General features: G+C 34.5%; 1 protein-coding gene across 1 annotated transcript; it reads right to left on the bottom strand.

Annotated features, from left to right (window-relative positions):
* Positions 1–560: 560 nt before the first annotated feature.
* Positions 561–1,034, bottom strand: LOC134228978 (tigger transposable element-derived protein 4-like). The gene has a single exon (XM_062710683.1). The coding sequence runs from the start codon at positions 1,032–1,034 to the stop codon at positions 561–563; it is 474 nt and encodes a 157-aa protein (XP_062566667.1).
* Positions 1,035–21,042: the final 20,008 nt, after the last annotated feature.

The raw sequence follows: 21,042 nt of genomic DNA, 5'->3' as shown, positions 1-21,042 counted from the left end.
TCACACTGAAATTAAATTAATATGTTAGATAATAATCATAATTAATATGTTTATTTATCAATAAAAGAATGAAATGTTATGCTTCGTAGATAAAAACAGGTGCGCGACAATGCCATTTATAGCCTCGGGACTAAAACCGCTACTTACACAAAAATAGACAATAGAAATAAAGGTGTGATCTTACCTGAAGTCTGTATTTTATCAGGCGCTGACGATATTTGATTTTCAAATTGTTGATAATACCCTGGTCCATTGGTTGTAGTATGCTCGGTGTGTTTGGAGGGAGAGAGTTTAGAGTAATGGATATGAGATAAAGGAATCTCGGGTGGGCTGCACAATTGTCAACAAATAAAAGCACCTAACGTTTTTCTCTTAGAAATCTGCGGTCAAGAGTTCGTATCCATTCTTCAAAAATAGAACTAACCATCCACGCTTTTTTGTTGGCTTTGTAGCTTACAGGCAGCGATTTTCTTCCTTAAAACACCTTGGGTTTTCAAATTTTCCGATGATTAGGAGGAGTAATTTTTCTGTCCCGCTCATATTTGCCCCCACCAATAGCGTCAATCTCTCCTTTGATCTTTTCCCCCATGACACTTTTCACCCTTCATTTGCAGAGTTCTATCTGGTAGTAGTTTATAAAATAGTCCAGTTTCATCTGCGTTGAAGATATCTTTAGGATCGTTATCTTGTAAAATCTGCGGCAGCTTATCCTTCCATTCGTCAACGCTTTTATGATCGACGATTGCGCTCTCTCCAGTTATCGCACGACGCACGATTCCATGTCGATTTTTAAAGCGATCCAGCCACCCTGTATTGGATTTGAAACTGTGGTCTCCTAATTTCTTGGCAAGGTCTTCTGATTTTTGTAGAAGTATGGGACCGCTTATTGGAATGTTTTCCTGTCTCTTTTCATAGAACCACTCTAATAATGCCGCATCTACAGTCTCATGCGGAACGGACCGGTGACTTTTTCGTGATAGACTGATTCCTGTAGATTCGTAATTTTTAAGTATCTCTTCTTTGTTTTTCAACATTGTATTAAGAGTATTCGGTAAAATATCAAACCTTGTAGCAAATTCTTTTTTAGTGAGGCACCCCTTTCAACTTCTCTAATAATCTCATATTTAGTCTCTATTGAAATTGCTTTCCGCTTTCTAGACGGCGAAGACATCTTGGTACTGACAATTATCGTAAGCCCGTGAGCACTTTCTTATCTTAACATTGAAGTACAGATTTCAAAGTTTTATGAACGCGTATATTAAACGAAATTTTTAATGAAAAATATTCGTTATACTTATAAGGCTGTCTAAAATTAAAACTATGTTTAACGTCACCCGCGCGCGTAGGTTTATGAGAAATTCGTCTTTGAAAAAAACAAACAATTCGGAATTCCGTATGTCCGTTCCGGTTTGGTTCTACAATTAACGACTAAATTCTGCTTCCCGTAGTGACAGAAAATGTGCTTTGATAGTCGCAGTAAAGACAGTTGGTGTCTTATTAAAGAAAACTAGTGAATTAAAGAGCTTGGGACCATAAATGTAAGTAAAAAATAGATGATTTTATGATTGAAGTTAATAACAAAGTCTAGTTTGTTGATTTTTTGTCAGTCTTTGAATCACATGTACAGACTGACAGACTCTCAGTTCGTGATTATTGGCTGAACTTTTCATTGTATTTTGGAGACAATCGAAAAACTTTTTTACTGAGTGGAGAGTGTGTCAAAAACCAATATTTATATGTAGTGAAAAGCATCATTTAAATCTTATTTAATTTATTTAATATAAAAAAAAAAATCTGTAAAAATCGAAAGGAACAGTAATAAGTAAGATAATTGATTTCTTCATAATTCATGTACCAGAACAAATAGCTACAATTTTTGGAAAAGATGATACTTGTCTTAACCATTTTAGCAGGGAGAAGCTTACAGACGATAGGGCCTTTCAAGTGAAGGAGAGTAAGGAAAGTGGTTTGGGTATTCCAAGAAATGAAGAATCCTGTCCTTTGTGTGGAATTCAAGGTATTAAAGTTAATCTAACAGCTATCAGTATGGTCCAAATATTAGTATTCACACTTTCAAAACTTAATGCTAGTAGATCTAGTACTAAGAAAACATACAACATAATTCAATTTGAGGATAATTCAACATGAACAGTTTTAAATATTGTCATCAATAATTTTAATTGTAGATATTGAGCAACTATTTCCACAATAAGAAGCATTTGCCTCCAGGGTACCATGGACATGTGGCAATATAAACCCAAAGGACAATTGAGGCCTAGTTAAAAGCCACTTTCCTGCACATTCAGTCTTAGACTACATTTTCGCTAATAATAGGACTCAAACTGATTTACATACTAAGGAATAACTCTGCTAGGAAAATTAATCTTAGGTGCCATATCAATTAAATGCTCACATTCCTTAATTGTAATGTTTTTATTGTACTGAATAGGTTAATTTGAATAAATTCACAATTGTTTGAAAATTTTGTTTGTTTATTTTTTTCCTCCCTCCCTCGTAAGTTTGGAACTTTAGATGTGACGTTAAACGTAGAATTAACTTTAAACAGCCTAAAGAAATGTGTTAAAATATTGTCAGCGGGGGTCTTAAAATCACTTCGTTATAGCCGTAAATTCGTTATAGCCGTGTTCGTTATATTCAGCAATTTTTGACGGGTTTATATGTGGACTCTACCGGGACTTGAAAAAAAATTCGCTATAACCGTTAATTCGCTATATCCGTGTTCGCTATAAACGAGTTTTGCTGTATATAACTAATATTCTCAGAACTTTCATGCTTAAATTCTCCATCATGTTGAAACTGCGTCGTAGCTTGGATACGACATGCCCAGACCTGCCTACCCTTTTCCTTGCAGAGGTGTAATTTCAGAAAATTTTTGGCGGAATTCCAGAGATAAAAGCGTAACCAATCGTGTTTTCCTATTTTGTTGTTTTACTATAATACTTTATTTTCTTTCAAAACAACTACAATTGGACAATACTAAACGAAGCTGGCATTAACTTTTCTTTTTCGAATCATCTATTGGCAAAAAAGTGTTGTAAAATACCAGTATCCTATATTAAACTCAAATCAACCACACACCCTTAATGAAGCATTTGGTCGATTTGTATCAGATCACTTTATTAAAGGCTTTGTCTACACAAATCGTACACTGTATAACACTGTGTTCCATCTTTTTAACACTCACATTTCTCTATTTTATTCTAAGCAATGTTGTAAATAAACTAAATTGAGCACAGAAATGGGTGTACTTATCACAATATCTTTTTTAGTAAACGTAAGTAGTGTCTTCTCGTGTTTTTCCAAATCTTCGTTTTACCAGTTTACGAGTACATATAACTACCGATACTAGCTAGGTATATTACGTACGTTTTCGAAATGATACTCTATTAATTACCTTTACCTTTCACTAAAAACTTCTCATTCATTTCAGTGGGTCCTACTTTGACTCTATATTTAAACGTTCACAATGGATTTTAAACCAAAATATCAAAAGCGTAATATTAATATAAGTGGCGTAATGGCATAATTCTGTGGTAAAAAGCGGAAGAATTACGCCAAAAGCGGAAGGGTAGGCAGGTCTGCATGCCAAATCATTTTTAAAACCAAATAATCATAATTTGGGAGATTGCATGTACTAATTTAAATCAATTATCACTTTGAAGTATAAAAAGTAATTGTTCGCTTTAATGAGTATATTATTAAATTTTTTGTCTGATGTTTTAATTTAAAATCAAGTAGTTATCATTTTCACCAGTTTAAGGAATAGCGAGATAAAGCGTTTCAGCAATAGAGGCTTGACGTTTATGATGAAGGCCGCCTAGGTTTTTGAATTTCATGGCCCCAGGGTCAGGTCTTCTGGTGCCTGGTAGTAGATATTTATAGTATCCCTCTTCAACTGTTGCTATGAGAACTAGGGTGATCTTGGTAGTAGATATTGACAGTATCCCTCTTCAACTGTTGCTATGAGAACTAGGGTGATCTTGGTAGTAGATATTTAAAGTATCCCTCTTCAACTGTTGCTATGTGAATTAAGGTGACCTTAATAGTAGATATTTATGGTATCATCCTTCAACTGTTACTATATGTATGTGAGCTAAGGTGACTAATAGCACAAATATTGAGTCAAGAAAGGTGTTTTCCTAGTATCTTCCTTTGAGTGTTGCAATGCAAACTAGGGTGACCCTGAGGTATGTTTGGAAAATCCCAAGTCGTCAGTGACTGTAAACTCCCTCTTGACTGTAGACTCTTTGCATTTAAGTAACCCATGACGTCATTGACTGTAGACTCCACCCTTGACCTCTATGACCTTTATGGGAAAAACCCATGACGTCATCCTGACTATAAAGTGACTGTTCTCTGTATCTCTTACTACTCTTACTACTCTTATTTAACACATCTGCTCTTTTTATACAACGACTTAACTGAGGTACTTGGCACACTGCTTATATTTTAGACTTTAAGTGACAATACACTTATGGACATGTATTCATGTTCAATGGACTCATAACACTTGTACTAGATAAATTCAATAAAAGAAAGGACCTCAGGAATCATATACTGTCAAGTCTTAACCTTGGAAGATATGATTTGCTCCATCCTTGTTAGCCAAAGGTTTCTGATACACTACTCTCCTCATTAGCCCTTGGCATAGAGTGTTAAAAGCAGTTGGGATATTTTTTTTAAAGTTGTGATTGGAGTGAATTAACATTTATTGTTGACCAATCAGCAATTGTTTTTGTAAATGACATATCTGTATTGGGGACTTATTTGATTCTTTACTTTTGGAAATGAAAGCCCAAGTAAACAATGATCACATGCTATTCGTCGCCAGCGTGGCGCAGTGGTTAGAGCGTCTGCTCTAGAGTCGCGAATTAAGGAGTAAATCCTTACGTCGCGGGTTCGAATCCCACTGTGGGACGTGGAGACTGGTTCTTCGGATGAGACCGTATGAACCGAGGCCCCGTGTCGCAGAAGGTGCTGGCACAAAAAGATCCCTCACTGCTCAAAGGCCCTGAGTGGCGAGCGTAGGACAAAATTTGTAGCCCTCCACCGGCAAGTGGTGGCGTCTCCATATGAGTGAAAAATTTTCGAGAGGGACGTTAAACAATGTACAATCAATCAATCACATGCTATTCTATGAATAGATACGTTGTATTCCAAAATATTAAGATATGTACAAAGTTTGTATTAGATCTATATTGAAGATGTACATTTTCACATTAAATAATAAATGATCAATTTATACCTTGTTACTTCAATCTTTTAAAATCATGACATTGTTTGCTTCTTGTTGATGACACAATTTGTGCATACCTCTTCCATATTTGAGATCATGTGACCAAAACAATCCCGTGTTTTCACAGCTCCATACGCTCCAAGGGATAATAAAGAGAGTAGCGTATCAACAACTCTAAACTAGCAAAGATTGACTCGCTTTTTTCTCCATATAGGTGTAAAAATATTTATATTTTTTATGTATATCTAATTTTTGAAACGCAATCCCCCTTCCAGTTGAATATTTGTATAGATCAGTACATTTTAATTGATATGTTCTTTATTTTCAGCGATCCTTACGAATGGAAAAGGCCCTGAAAACTGCCCACTTTACATCTCTGGCGAGGGACAAGGTGCGACCTTTGCTGAAGCCAGAATAGATGGCTTCGGAATAGTCAGACATGGAGGATGGTGAAAGAATCTTCAAGATTCGACGCCTGTCTTGGCAGAAGAAGAAGTTTATGAAGGCCAATGAGGCGCTTGACGAAGAACACGAGAGAATATTGCCAGCCCACCTGAATGGGAATAAGAGAAAGAGAGTGTACCTGGAAATCCCTTCAGAAGAAAACCCCCTCCTAGCTATCCATCATTGGTGATACGAAGTAGCTGGAGAGACAGTGAAGATGAGGAGGAACAGGCCGACTCCAGCTAATTCAATTACTTCCATAAAGGAGCAAAGGGCAGTGTGGTGTTAACAATATCTTGGACTTGAATTTGGGTATGTCTTCAGGACTAGATTCAATTTATTGAAGAGTGTTCTTGTTATTATTTTGTATTTATTTATTCTTAAAGATAAAACCCATAGCTTTCCTTATTTATTTATCTATTTATCTTAACATCCTTGTCATAGATGATTGACAATTGTGTATATTTATTCATAGCATGTACAATTAAATAGATAAATAAATTTCATCGTTGATTGAACTCCTGTGTGTTTTTGTCAATTAAAAACTGAGAGCAGGGGAGAGAGAGAATTTTCTTTTAATTTGTGGATACATGCACAATATACTAATAAATTGATCAACAATAAATATTTGTCTTTGATTTTTTGTATTGATTGCATCATGGAAAAGCCTGTTTTTCAGTAAAATTGTTACAGAAAATGATGCTTGTATTTGAAAGAAATCAAAACTAAAGAGAATGAAAATCATTTGACTTTAATTATCTGAAAACATTCACTGTAACACTGCTTGCGCCTGAAAATGGATTAGTACTTCGAAGAGAAACAATCTAATTAGAATTAGATGTTAGATCCGCTCACATACTTGCTACATTAGCATCTAACAACACCCCTACAGGGTCACGTCAGAGGTCAATACCTATCAACCAATCAAATTGTCGCTGGCAAAATATCTGTTGGCATAATCGAAGCAAATAAGGCTAGGGTTGTTCCGAATTTGACCTCTGACGTGACCCTCTATGAGATGTTGTTAGATATTTGTGTAGCGAGTATGCGAGCGGATCTAACATCTAATTTTAATTAGATTGGAAGAGAAAAAGACTAAATTCAACATCTCTTTCTTTAAGTCTGATTATGGTAGAATATTTTAACAGTAATTTAAGCAAAAGGCATTTTATTCACATAATACCCTGAAAATAATTATCTTCTTACCAAGTTAAAGAGAGGTTAATATGAAAAGTGCCACCTTAAAATATGCAAAATACCATCTTGAACATGTGAAACGCCAGTTTAAAGGTTGAATTAAGGCAGTTTAAAGATAGCTTAAATGTGGCTTAATGGGAGCTCAATGGAGTTTGGACATTAAGCACTTGTAAGTCTAGCTTAATGGTGGCTTAATGGTGACTTAAAGACCGTCTAAAATCAACCATTAAGGACCTGTTAGCTACCATTAAGTAACCATTAAGCTACCATTAAAGCTGAAAACGTTTCATAAATAGGCACTACCAGACGGGTATATAAACCGTCCGATTTCGTTACACTCGGTTGCACATTCGAAACTCGTGTCCGATATGTAGTACTCCTTGCGTGGTCTTAGATTTTTTTTGCGTTTTTTCCCTTTTATATGTGCATTTTCTGCTTGTAAATAATGTATTGACCTGTATTTTTCATGATCCTATTGTCCTTTTTTGGAAAAAACACATTTAATTTGATAATTTCATCTCGACCGAGTTGCACGGCTGTGTAAGATGTACGTCTATACTCGTGGGATCTCTACAGCAAAATACATTGAACTGATAAGCGATCTTCTCCTTATATATGGGTTGTGGGGAGAGCGTTAGACAAAGAGAAATATGGCGGCCTATGCCTATTTATGAAGAGTGTTCAGCTTTAAGTTAAAAATCTGGCTGAATGGTGGCTTAATGGTTACTTAATGGTGGCTTATAGGTGCTTAATGGTTGCTTAATGATGGCTTAAAGGCGGCCTTTAAGCCACCATTAAGCACTATAAGCTACCATTAAGTCAAGCTTAATGGGAGCATTTCATCTTGTGTTTGCCACTTACAAAACAAATGGTTGATAATGCTTTGATGGTAAGCACTCGTAATTAAGCGATAGAAATATGAAAAATCTAATTGTACTATAAATATTTTTGAAATAATTTAAAATAGATGCAATGTTTTTCTTTCCTTTCTTTTTTTTTTATCGAATACTTTGTCATAAATAATAATTATCATTTAAAAAAAATGAAAGTAACCGAAATAATATTTGATGTTTTTTTAGATAAAGTAATTATTTTAAAACAATTGTTATTTTGACATAACATTTCAATAACAATTAATGAAATATATGAAGGTTGATGAACGAAAAATTCAGCAGATACAAGAGTCAACAAGAGGACAGAGCAAAAACACCAAATGGTTTGAGGCAAGGGAGTGGAGACTGACTGCATCACGATTTTGAGAAGTCTGCAAAGCTTATTCAAGGCGAACCAACGGTGAAAAAAATATCAACGTTTAAGAAAGACACGTCTGACAAAATCAAACCGGGGAAGTACATGCCACGAAACGTATGGGCCTGAACTAAAAAAGTACTGCATGGTACGTGTAGAAAAAAACAAAACATTGAGAAACAGACTGAGTTTATTTTCTGCAAAAAGTTTCGTTTGTTAAAGGTAAATACTTTTTTAAAAAAATGAGACGTTATTTTAGTCCAATTGTTAGTCCATTATTTATACACTGAATTGTGACTCTTAAAAAAAATAGGCAGTAAGACTAATCATTTCATTTTGAACTATGTGTACAATAATCAAAATATATTTTTATGTAGTCTAATCTCAAAATTACCAGAATTACAGCTACGGTGAACATTTCCATCTCACAGGGTTTGGAATGTCGCTCTTTGTTTATAATTAAAAGACTTTATATGATTTTGTTGTTCTCCCTGTACTTTTCAAAGATTCTCATAACTGTAAAACTTAAAAACTTTAAATGCCATAATTTCTTCTCCTCAGTCTTGAGTTATTAGGGCTTTTCGACTTTTGTCGAAAAGACCTATTGTTTTCGTCTTGTTTATTATTAGGGTCTTCCGTCTTCAGCGGAAGACCCTTCTATTATTCTTCGGTTTCTTTTTTACCTTTATTATTAGGGTCTTCCGTCTCCAACGGAAGACCCTTCTATTATTCTATTGTTTCTTTTTCACTTTTATTATTATTTTTTTTTTCTTTACAATTTTTGTGCAGAAGATTTCTCGGAGATGACTCGACCGATTTACTTGAAATTTTCGGAGAAGGTGTATCTTTATCTAAACCTTATACGTTTTTTTCATTTTTTTGAAATTCACTTCCGGTCGGAAGTTATCGCCCTTTGATCGAAATTTTGAGGACCTCCTTGTCTGTGATGGAACTCAAAAACGGCTTGAGCTAGAGCGCTGAAATTTCAGTGATGATAGAGGACATATTGCCATGTTGCAACATGGTCAGGATATTTCCCGGAAGTGTCTAGTATGGAAGCTCGGTAGGGGACAAAATTTAGGACACGAATCTTGACTGATTTTTTGAAACATTTTGCATCATATCTTTTACAGTATAATTATTTTGTTAAAAGATACTGTGCAAAATTACAAGATCTTTAATATGATATCAAGAAAAAAGTGCTGACTCATCACATTAGGGGCTGAAAGGGGCCAAAAGTCTTTATTCGATAACTCTTAAACAGTCAACATATTGTTATACATTACAGAGGTAAAAATGTTAATTTCAACAATCTACAACTGCATATTATAATTTAAATGTCGAATGTTACATAATAAGGGGCCACTGGGGGCCAGAATGCTAAATCTTTGACGCTTCATATCTCAAAAGTGGAAAATATTTTGATAAGTAATATTGAACAAAAGATGTTCAAAATAATGTTCTTAACAATATGCAACCTTTAGTTTTTCGCTATACGTCCCCTTTAAGGAGTTGAAGGGTTGGCCCCTAAATATTTCTTTTGTAAATAACTCGAAAGCAAAAGAGAATCTCTGAATAGTTGTTGAACAAAAAGTGTTCAAATTCCTGAGAGCTTTAAGATGAGATCAAGAAAAAGGGGCTGAACACTCAAATTAAGGGCAAAGAGGGGCCAAAAATCTTTAATCGATAACTCTTTAGCATTCAATATTTTGTTATACATTACAGAAGCAAAAATGTTTATCTCAACAATCTACAACTATATATTATGATTTAAATGTCCTATGGTGCATAATAAGGGGCCATAAGGGACCAGAATGCTAAATCTTTGACGCTTTATATCTCAAAAGAGAGAAATATTTTGATAAGTAATATTGAACAAAAGATGTTCAAAATAATGTTCTAAACAATATGCAACCTTTAGTTTTTCGCTATACGTCCCCTTTAAGGAGTTGAAGGGTTGGCCCCTAAATATTTCTTTTGCAAATAACTCGAAAGCAAAAGAGAATCTCTGAATAGTTGTTGAACAAAAAGTGTTCAAATTCCTGAGAGCTTTAAGATGAGATCAAGAAAAAGGGGCTGGGCACTCAAATTAAGGGCCAAGAGGGGCCAAAAATCTTTAATCGATAACTCTTTAGCATTCAATATTTTGTTATACATTACAGAAGCAAAAATGTTTATCTCAACAATCTACAACTATATATTATGATTTAAATGTCCTATGGTGCATAATAAGGGGCCATAAGGGGCCAGAATGCTAAATCTTTGACGCTTTATATCTCAAAAGAGAGAAATATTTTGATAAGTAATATTGAACAAAAGATGTTCAAAATAATGTTCTGAACAATACGCAACCTTTATATTTTAGCTATACGTCCCCTTTAAGGAGTTGAAGGGTTGGCCCCTAAATATTTCTTTTGCAAATAACTTGAAAACGAAAGAGAATCTCTGAATAGTTGTTGAACACAAAGTGTTCAAAATCCTGAGAACTTTAAGATGAGATCAAGAAAAAGGGGCTGAACACTCAAATTAAGGGCCGAGAAGGGCCAAATGTCTTTAATCGATAACTCTTTAGCAGTCAATATTTTGTTATACATTACAGAAGCAAAAATGTTTATCTCAACAATCTACAACTATATATTATGATTTTGATGTCCTATGGTGCATAATAAGGGGCCATAAGGGGCCAAAATGCTAAATCTTTGACGCTTTATATCACTAAAGAGAGAAATATTTTGATAAGTAATATTGAACAAAAGATGTTCAAAATAATGTTCTGAACAATATGCAACCTTTAGTTTTTCGCTATACATCCCCATTAAGGAGTTGAAGAGTTGGCCCCTAAATATTTCTTTTGCAAATAACTCGAAAACGAAAGAGAATCTCTGAATAGTTGTTGAACAAAAAGTGTTCAAAATCCTGAGAGCTTTAAGATGAGATCAAGAAAAAGGGGCTGAACACTCAAATTAAGGGCCGAGAAGGGCCAAATGTCTTTAATCGATAACTCTTTAGCATTCAATATTTTGTTATACATTACAGAAGCAAAAATGTTTATCTCAACAATCTACAACTATATATTATGATTTAAATGTCCTATGGTGCATAATAAGGGGCCATAAGGGGCCAGAATGCTAAATCTTTGACGCTTTATATCTCTAAAGAGAGAAATATTTTGATAAGTAATATTGAACAAAAGATGTTCAATATAATGTTCTGAACAATATGCAACCTTTAGTTTTACGCTATACATCACCATTAAGGAGTTGAAGAGTTGGCCCCTAAATATTTCTTTTGCAAATAACTCGAAAACGAAAGAGAATCTCTGAATAGTTGTTGAACAAAAAAGTGTTCAAAAGCCTGAGAGCTTAAGATGATATGAAAAAAAATTGCTGATCCCTAATATTAGGGGCCGTGAGGAGCCAAAATGGAATTTTTAAGTCTTAATGTTCAATGTCTGTTTACAGATGATGGAGGCAAAATCGTTCTTCTTCACAATCTTTATCATTATTTTAGAATGAAATTCTCAATCAAAATCTTATCTCATCTTTTCAAGAATCGGACGGAAGACCCACTCGTTGCTCGCAACGAGATCGTATCTAGTTATTATTATTTTTATTCTTTTTTCTTCTTACAAAATTTGTGCAGACGATTTCTCAAACATGTCTCGTTCGATTTGATTCAAATTTTCATAGTCGATGCGTTGTCATCTGAAGTTAATTCCGGCAAATCATTTTTTGGAAATTCACTTCCGGTCGGGAGTTATCGCCCTTTGATCGAAATTTAGAGGACCTCCTTGTCTGTGATGGAACTCAAAAACGGCTCAAGCTAGAAAGCTGAAATTTTTAGTGATGATAGAGGACATGTTGCCATGTTGCAACATGGTCAGGTAATTTTCCGGAAGAGCCTAGTATGGAAGCTCGGTAGGGGTCAAAATTTAGGACACGTTTTATGAGTGATTTTTCGAGACATTTTGTATCATATCTTTTAAAATATAAATATTTTGTTAAAACATGCTGAACAACATTTGTGCAAAATATCAAGATCTTTAATATGATATCAAGAAAAATGTGCTGACTCATCAAATTAAGGGCTGAAAGGGGCCAACAATTGTTATTCAATAACTGTTTATCAGTCAATATTTTCTTATACATTACTGAAGCAAAGATGTTTATCTGAACCATCTACAACTATTTATTATGGTTTTTTGGTCGTATGGTACATAATTAGGGGCCACAAGGGGCCAGAATGCTAAATCTTTGATGCTTTATATTTCGAAAGGGAGAAATATTTTGATAAGCAATATTGAACAAAAGTTGTTCAAAATAATGTTCTGAACAGTATGCAACCTTTCATTTTTTGCTAAACGTCCCCATTAAGGAGTTGAAGGGTTGGCCCCTAAATATTTCTTTTGCTAATAGCTCAAAAACGAAAAAGAATTTCTGAACAGTTGTTGAACACAAAATGTTCAAAATCTTAAGATCTTTAAGATGAGATCCCGAAAAAGGGGCTGGGCATTCGAATTAGGGGCCAAGAGGGGCCAAAAGTCTTCAATCGATAACTCTTTATCAGTTAATATTTTGTAATACATTACTGAAGCAAAGATTTTTATCTCAACCATCTACAACTATATATTATGGTTTTTATGTCATATGGTACATAATTAGGGGCCACAAGGGGCCAGAATGCTAAATCTTTGATGCTTTATTTCTCGAAAGGGAGAAATATTTTGATTAACAATATTGAACAAAAGTTGTTCAAAATAATGTTCTTAACAGTATGCAACCTTTCATTTTTTGCTAAACGTCCCCATTAAGGAGTTGAAGGGTTGGCCCCTAAATATTTCTTTTGCTAATAGCTCAAAAACGAAAAAGAATTTCTGAACAATTGTTGAACACAAAATGTTCAAAATCTTAAGATCTTTAAGATGAGATCCCGAAAAAGGGGCTGGGCACTCGAATTAGGGGCCAAGAGGGGCCAAAAGTCTTCAATCGATAACTCTTTATCAGTTAATATTTTGTAATACATTACTGAAGCAAAGATTTTTATCTCAACCATCTACAACTATATATTATGGTTTTTATGTCATATGGTACATAATTAGGGGCCACAAGGGGCCAGAATGCTAAATCTTTGATGCTTTATATCTCGAAAGGGAGAAATATTTTGATAAGCATTATTGAACAAAAGTTGTTCAAAATAATGTTCTGAACAGTATGCAACCTTTCATTTTTTGCTAAACGTCCCCATTAAGGAGTTGAAGGGTTGGCCCCTAAATACTTCTTTTGCTACTAGCTCAAAAACGAGAAAGAATTTCTGAATAGTTGTTGAACACAAAATGTTCAAAATCTTAAGATCTTTAAGATGAGATCCCGAAAAAGGGGCTGGGCACTCGAATTAGGGGCCAATAGGGGCCAAAAGTCTTCAATCGATAACTCTTTATCAGTTAATATTTTGTAATACATTACTGAAGCAAAGATTTTTATCTCAACCATCTACAACTATATGTTATGGTTTTTATGTCGTATGGTACATAATTAGGGGCCACAAGGGGCCAGAATGATAAATCTTTGATGCTTTTTTTCTCGAAAGGGAGATATATTTTGATAAGCAATATTGAACAAAAGATGTTCAAAATAATGTTCTAAACAATATGCAACCTTTTATTTTTCGCTAAACGTCCCCATTAAGGAGTTGAAGGGTTGGCCCCTAAATACTTTTTTTGCTTATAGCTCAAAAACGAAAATGAATTTCTGAACAGTTGTTGAACACAAAATGTTCAAAATCTTAAGATCTTTAAGATGATATGAATAAAAAGGGCTGATTCCTAAGATTAGGGGTAGTTAGGGGCAAAAGGCCGAAGTTAAAGTCTTTAATGTTAAATGTCTTTTTACAGATTGTGGTGAATCATTATTTTAGAATGAAAATCACAATCAAAATCTTATCTCATCTCATCAAGAATTGGACGGAAGACCCACTCGTTGCTCGCAACGAGATCGTATCTAGTTATTATTATTATTATACTGAACACTTCTATCGTTCAGCATTTAGGGAGTACCTTTAAGAATAGGTATTTTATATTGTTACCACTAAATAGCAAATTAAATTCTCTCGTGCGTGAAACAAGAACAACTTCCGGTATAGTCACTTCCGGTTTCTACTAAAGGAAAACTGAAAATTCTAAAGAAGCCAAAAACCATTTTTAATTTTCGGGTCTAGACTCCCAAATTTAAGATATGAATTCTAGAGACCTTATCCAATAAAAAAGTGCGCGTACGTAATTTTTGAACACAAATACTTTTCGAGATATAAGACTTCAAACATTGAAGAAGGGGGGATGAAATTTTTTAAAGTCACAATTGTGTCTTCAAAATTATTTTGAGCATAGAAATATGTTAGAACTAATTAGTAGAACATATACTGAAAGTTTCATGTCAATCCGAAAAGAACTTCCGGTTTTATGACCCTTAAAAGTTTTCTTTTAAAATGAAATTAATCGTGGCGCATTTTCTACTAAAGTATTCAAGATTTTCCTGTTATATTTTGTATACAGAATGACTGATACACTTCTGACATCATTAAAGTATGAAATTGAAATTTTGGAAAATAAGGGATTTCTAGGGGCCAGCTTTGAAAACAGACCATTCCCTGTAACTTTTTTTTTCTCAATGAACTTTCAAACTGTTTTCAGATTTGACTTAAGCATACAAAGGACAGTCTAAAAATTATGGTCCGTGGGGTCACTTTTTGACCCCTTATAGGAGTTTTAGAGCCCTGAAATATTGTATTTTTTAGTCTTTTCATAAAATGATAGTGTAAGACTTATCTCCCTTTGTCAATCTGTTTAAAGTATAATATTCTTTCTATGTTTCAATTTTGGTATGTATATGAAGAGTACTTCCGGTTTTATAATATCCTTAAAATGCCCTATGGAGATTTCTATGTTAAATTTGAAATCACGTTTGTTTTTTTATTTCAAAAGTACAGCATGCAATTCTTGTGATATTTCACATGAATAATAATTTTTGCACTATCTTTAAGGGGTTTGGTCATGAAAACAAAGTTCCCAAAAATAAAAGGGATTTTAGGGGCCAGAATAGAAAAACAGTTTTTTGACTGTAACTTTTTTATTTCGCCCCATATCTTCAAATTTATTTCGGTTTTGAGTTAAGCAAAAGAAGGGCATTTAAAAAATTTTGGTCCGTGGGGTCACTTTTTGATCCCTTATAGGACTTTTAGAGATCTGAAATATTGTATTTTTCAGTAGTATAAAAAATAATTGTGCAACAGTTATCTCCCGTTGTCCACCTTTCTGGAACCTAATATTTCCTCTATGTTTCAATTTTGGTATGTTTATGAAGAGTACTTCCGGTTTTATGAGTCCCTTAAAATTGTCTATGGAGATTTCTATGTTAAATATGAAATCATACAATGTCCCATATCTCAAAAAGGAAGTAAGCAATTCTCGTGATATTTCACATGAATAATGACTCAATCATTGTCTACAGTTTGTAAGTTCATGGAAATAAAATCCCTTAAATGGAAGGGACTTTATGGGTAATTACAAAAAACAGCTTTTTCTCTATAACTTTTTTATTTCTCAACCAATTTTCAAACTAATTATGGTTTTGCATTAAGCATAAGGAGTACAGTTAAAAAATTACAGGCCGTGGGGTCACTTTTGGACTCCTTATAGGAGTTTAATTGGATTGAAAATTAGTACATTTTCGTATGTTTTAAATATTTATGAAAGAGTTATTTCTCTTTGAGTAGACACTGGTGGACAAAGAGAATCGTTATGTTTTCATTTCAGAATTGATCTCAAAAGAACTTTGTGCGATATTGTATTATTTGATATATATTTTTACTGTGTAATATAAGACTCTTCTTTTTAAGGGATCGAAAAGCCCTCCGTTTTTGTTGAACGACAAAAATAAGGTCTAGTTCTTTTTAAAATCATTTTCATTAAGATATTTCATTGGACTTTATTTCTCTTTAAATTGAAATAAACAAATTTAAAATCAGTATTATGTTATGTCTTGTTGTAAAACTCATGTTTTTTTAAAATCATTTAATTGATAAGGTTTTACTTACTGGCTTGACTTCAGAGAGTAACCATGGATTCTGTGAAAAAAAATTACTCAGGCTTGGCTCAATTTATAGTTTTCGTTTAGTTTGAAAATTAGTGACCTTGAAGATGTGACCTACATTAGAAGTTCCAATTATTAGTGTGATTTCAGTATGTTATGAAGGTGACCCCAGAATTGTTTTAATTTATTATCAAGGTGACATCAGCTTATCAAGAAGATTTTACAAAGGTGACCTCGGGTTGTTCTAATAATTAGGAGACCTCAAACTGTTAGTGACTTCAGAATTATCAAGGTAACATTCTGAAGGTGACTCCCAAGGTGACCTTGGTAAAAAGTGGGTGACCCCATAGTGACCTTGGTGACTCCATTTGTCAAGGTAGACTTTCTTAAGATAAATACCTTGGGGTCACTCACAGACTTAATTCCAATGTCACCTTGGGTTAATCACTTGACCTTAGTGTGACCCCTTTGTAGATGGGGTCTAGAAAAACCCATTACGTCATCCCGACTGTAAAGTGACTGTTCTCTGTATCCCTTACTACTGATCTATAAATCTGTATACCAGCTATCCCTTTCAACCCTGTATTGCTGTAATTGTTCAATGCCAGCTCCTCCCTTATGTACACTTTTTATTCGATTATAGTAATGTACTTACAAAATGAATTTGTTTTTCGAAAAATAAAAAGAGTTAAAATATCGGCCCTTCTCATCCACAACATAGGGTTTGGGAGTTTGGGCACTACCCTTTTTTACAAATCTTAAATTGATCAGGTAAGGTGTCACTCCCCTTCCCTAGTAGAATAGAAAAATCTGTAAATAGCTTAGAAAGTTGCATTTCACTGTTTATTCTGTGATATTCATGAAGCCAAAGAGATGACATTTCAGGCTTTCAGGAAAGCCAAACTTGTATTAGAGATTGATATTAATGTAATACAGGAAATAAGTGAAAACGATCTCAAGAAATATCTTCAGTGCAAAGGAGACCACATACCCCCCCCCAAAAAAAATAAGAGATTGATAATGAAAGGAAATTGGGACTAATTGACGCCTTACGCAAGCGTACGAGAGTATCAAACATGTCTGACACAGATAATGAAGAGACGACAATCGGAAAATAAACGTCCAGACTAATTTTCAAGAAAATCCAAGAGAGGAAAGCAAGCAGAAATCGCATTCAAATCTGAGAGAGGGATAGTGGTTAGGTTTGCCATGTTTGACTCATAGGCACTTGGGGTATGGACCCCCCCCCTTCTTTCTATTTTTTTTCTTTTTAAATCTGGGTTCGAGTCACCTTTTCCCTATTTTTCTATTCTAATATGCACTATATGTTATCAAAAATGCAACTCTTTTGTTTCTACAAGCTGTTTTTAAAAATGCCGTTTTCCACTGATACATATAAAGAGAGAAGGCTTGCAACTCTTTTCTAGTCATCCGCCTCACCTCGCTTAAACTTCGCTCGATTATTTATCTTAATCAGAATAAAACATGGGATATGCATACATTAATAAATTTGTTATAAATTCCTCTTCCTTTTCACATTTCCATTTAATTTTTATATGCCCCCGATTTGTAAATATTTCGATGAAATCATTCGCATCTAGGTTCATGTGCATCAACCGGGACGGAAGTACCAAAGAACGATAACTCTATCTTACAAATGTTCTGCATTACAAAAAATCCAGGATTTGTAATAACAATATTATGACATTTGCTTGATTGTATCGTGTGTTAAAAGTGAATCTGTATCTATCAGAGCCTACTAGTTACAGCTTTCTAGTTATATATCGAACTTACCGTTACATATAACATGAAGAGAAAATTCGGGATTTAATCCCTCTCGAATTTAATGTTCCGAATAACATTACACATTATGATGACGCCCGAAAATACCGGGTACTTCCGTCCCGGTTGATGCACATGAACAAAATTTACCCTAGATGTGGGTGATTTCATCGAAATATTTACAAATCGGGGGCATATAAAAATTAAATGGAAATGTGAAAAGGAAGAGGAATTTATAACAAATTTATTAATGTATGCATATCCCATGTGTTATTCTGATTTAGATAAATAATCGAGCGAAGTTTAAGCGAGGTAAGGCGGATGACTAGAAAAGAGTTGCAAGCCTTCTCTCTTTATATGTATCAGTGGAAAACGGCATTTTTAAAAACAGCTTGTAGAAACAAAAGTGTTGCATTTTTGATAACATATAGTGCATATTAGAATAGAAAAATAGGAAAAAGGTGACTCGAACCCGATTTAAAAAGAAAAAAAAATGGAAAAGGGGGGGGGGGGGGGGGGTCCATACCCCAAGTGCCTATGGTTTGACTCCAGTGCCAAGACATACCGTCAAATTCGTTTCTGTAGCAATGGTGAACGATAATTCTCAAAATTTCCCTGAACTTAATTTGAGATAATTCTTGTGATGTGATTAAAGTAGGGACTGCTATTCTTGTCATCATTTTAATTCGAAAATAAAGAAGTCTGTCTAAAATACATTAAGATGATTGAGTAAAATATATAAGTTAGGTATCCAAATCTAAGAGATATTAGGGGACGACCATTTGATTCTGAAGGGGGGGGCTGGCAGATTTTGGAAATAAATAATCTGTCTCTGAAAATGTTGAAAATAAATAATCTGTCCTCCGCCACAGAGAAAATAAATAATCTGACATTGACCGATATTTACATATAAATATTGCTAAAAATACCTTTTTTATTTACGTCAAATTTAATCTCAAAAGTCTTAAATTCAAAATCGCTCGCTAAAACCAAATAGTCTTTAAAATCAGATTACCAGGCTGGATACTTATAAGTATTCCTTTTCATTCAAGGTATGATATGACTAGTATATTAATAACATGTGAATAATGTTATACTTTGGTACATTCCTAACAATTGTGTCTGGTTTTACTCTTTAACAGAAAAAAAACCCCAAGAGCGTCAGGGGGCAAAGCCCCCTGAACCCCATTTAAAGTATGGTATGAACAGTATTAATTAAGTCAAACTTTGGTTCAAAATAACTAATACCACGATAATGGTGCCTTGTTTTACTCTTAAAATACACGAAAACCCAAGAGCTCCCTTGGCCTCCACCAGGGCTTCGCCCAGGACCCACTTGGGGCCTGATGGCGACCCCAGACCTCTTGCTTGAATGAAGTTAAATATGCTCCCTCCCCAAATCCTGTATCCGCCTATGGTATATAAATGAATCAGAAGTGATCAAGGTACGATAAGACAAAGAAGAAAATAAATAATCTGTCCTTGATAATCTTGAAAATAAATAATCTGTCCTCAACAGGCATGAAAATAAATAATCTGTCTTTAAAAAAAATTTGACAGCCCCCCCCCCATCAGGATCAAATGGTCGTCCCCTTATTATACCCCTGCTTTAAAAGTGGGAAGGTATATAGGTATCAGTATTTTTCTCCGACTGTACTTCCGTCCGTCTGTTACGCTTTTTCTCTTATCCGCAACTCCTCTTGTACTACTGAATGAAATTTTCACAGAATCTGTATTAAATATTGCCATTGTGCACCTGCTTTGTTTACTTTTTTATTTGACACGTATTCTAAGTTTCCCATAGCAAATCATGGACATTGCCATTATATGTTTACCTATGATGTCATAAAATTAGGTTAATTTCTATACAAAAGGTTGCACACACACCCATTTCTGGAATACTATCAAATACTATCAGCTGGTTACTGCGGGTATCTCATATCTCGAACCCTATACTTATATTCCTCTGACAGCTTTGCATTCACAAAGTCCCCTAGAAAATACTTATTCTTTTCCTTTTCAAACAATTTTTTTAACAGTAAGGGACAAGGATTAAATATTCAAAGTATGTAAACCCTATCCCTTGATGTGAAAAACTTATTGCCAAGATGAAAGTTTTTTCAGATGTTTGGAAATCTCCAGGGTCAATATCAAAACGTCAAGGTTTTTGGTATCCAATGAAAGGTCTTTCCACAATACACATATATATTTAATATTATATGGATAAAATTCCACGGTGAAGTTCAGAGCGTCAAATTTCCACAGGAAGGTCTTGTCACAAGCAGGCGCGGATCCATATTTTTTTTTCCAGGGGAGGAGATAGTCTTTGACTTTTGTTGCCTAAAATCTTTGACTTTTCAAACCTATTTCACACATATTTGCGTTAACCGGGGGCGGGGGGGCAGTATTTTCCAAGGGGTCCACGGTAACTTTTTTTTGCTTTTAATTAGCATATACATTTTTAAAGCTTGTAAATTCCCGGGGGGGGGGGGGGGGGGTTGACGCCACGAATTAGCGACCTCCGACGGAAGACACGAAATGGTGCGATTGCTGTAAAAAAAAAATACATGGTTTTACCGCCGCAAGTACAAACGTTAACGCGGAAATTAATCTGACGCAGTCAAAGAAATGGTGGCTACGCATATGTTGAGAACGAAAGTGTACATTTTTACAGACAAAATTTTGCGGAAAATGAGTCGTTTCTTATCACCATGGCCTATGTAGACCTAGAAGACTGTACTAAACAAATTACTTTTCCGCAGGCTAAGCACTTCATAAATAGCCTTGAAAAGGGAAAATATGACTTCTGCACTAATGCTGGAGCCATCGGTAAGAAATACAATTCGGGAGCCCAATATCTTGGTCTTTTATTTCTTGTGAAAGCGGGATGAAAATGGAAAACGTCTTTACTACTCTTACAGTTTACAACTGACATATACTAAACTACGGGTCAGGTCTGCAAAGTTTTTCAATCCTGCTTTCATTACCCCCCCCCTCCCCCCACACACACTTACACCACCAGCACCACTC

The sequence above is a fragment of the Saccostrea cucullata genome, unplaced genomic scaffold (genome assembly GCF_032062105.1).
Source record: "Saccostrea cucullata isolate Sc308-1 unplaced genomic scaffold, CSIRO_AGI_Scuc_v1 ctg4461, whole genome shotgun sequence".
Lineage (NCBI taxonomy): Eukaryota > Metazoa > Mollusca > Bivalvia > Ostreida > Ostreidae > Saccostrea > Saccostrea cuccullata.
Note: the sequence above shows the minus strand (reverse complement) of the source record. Positions and strands in the feature narration are given on the sequence as shown.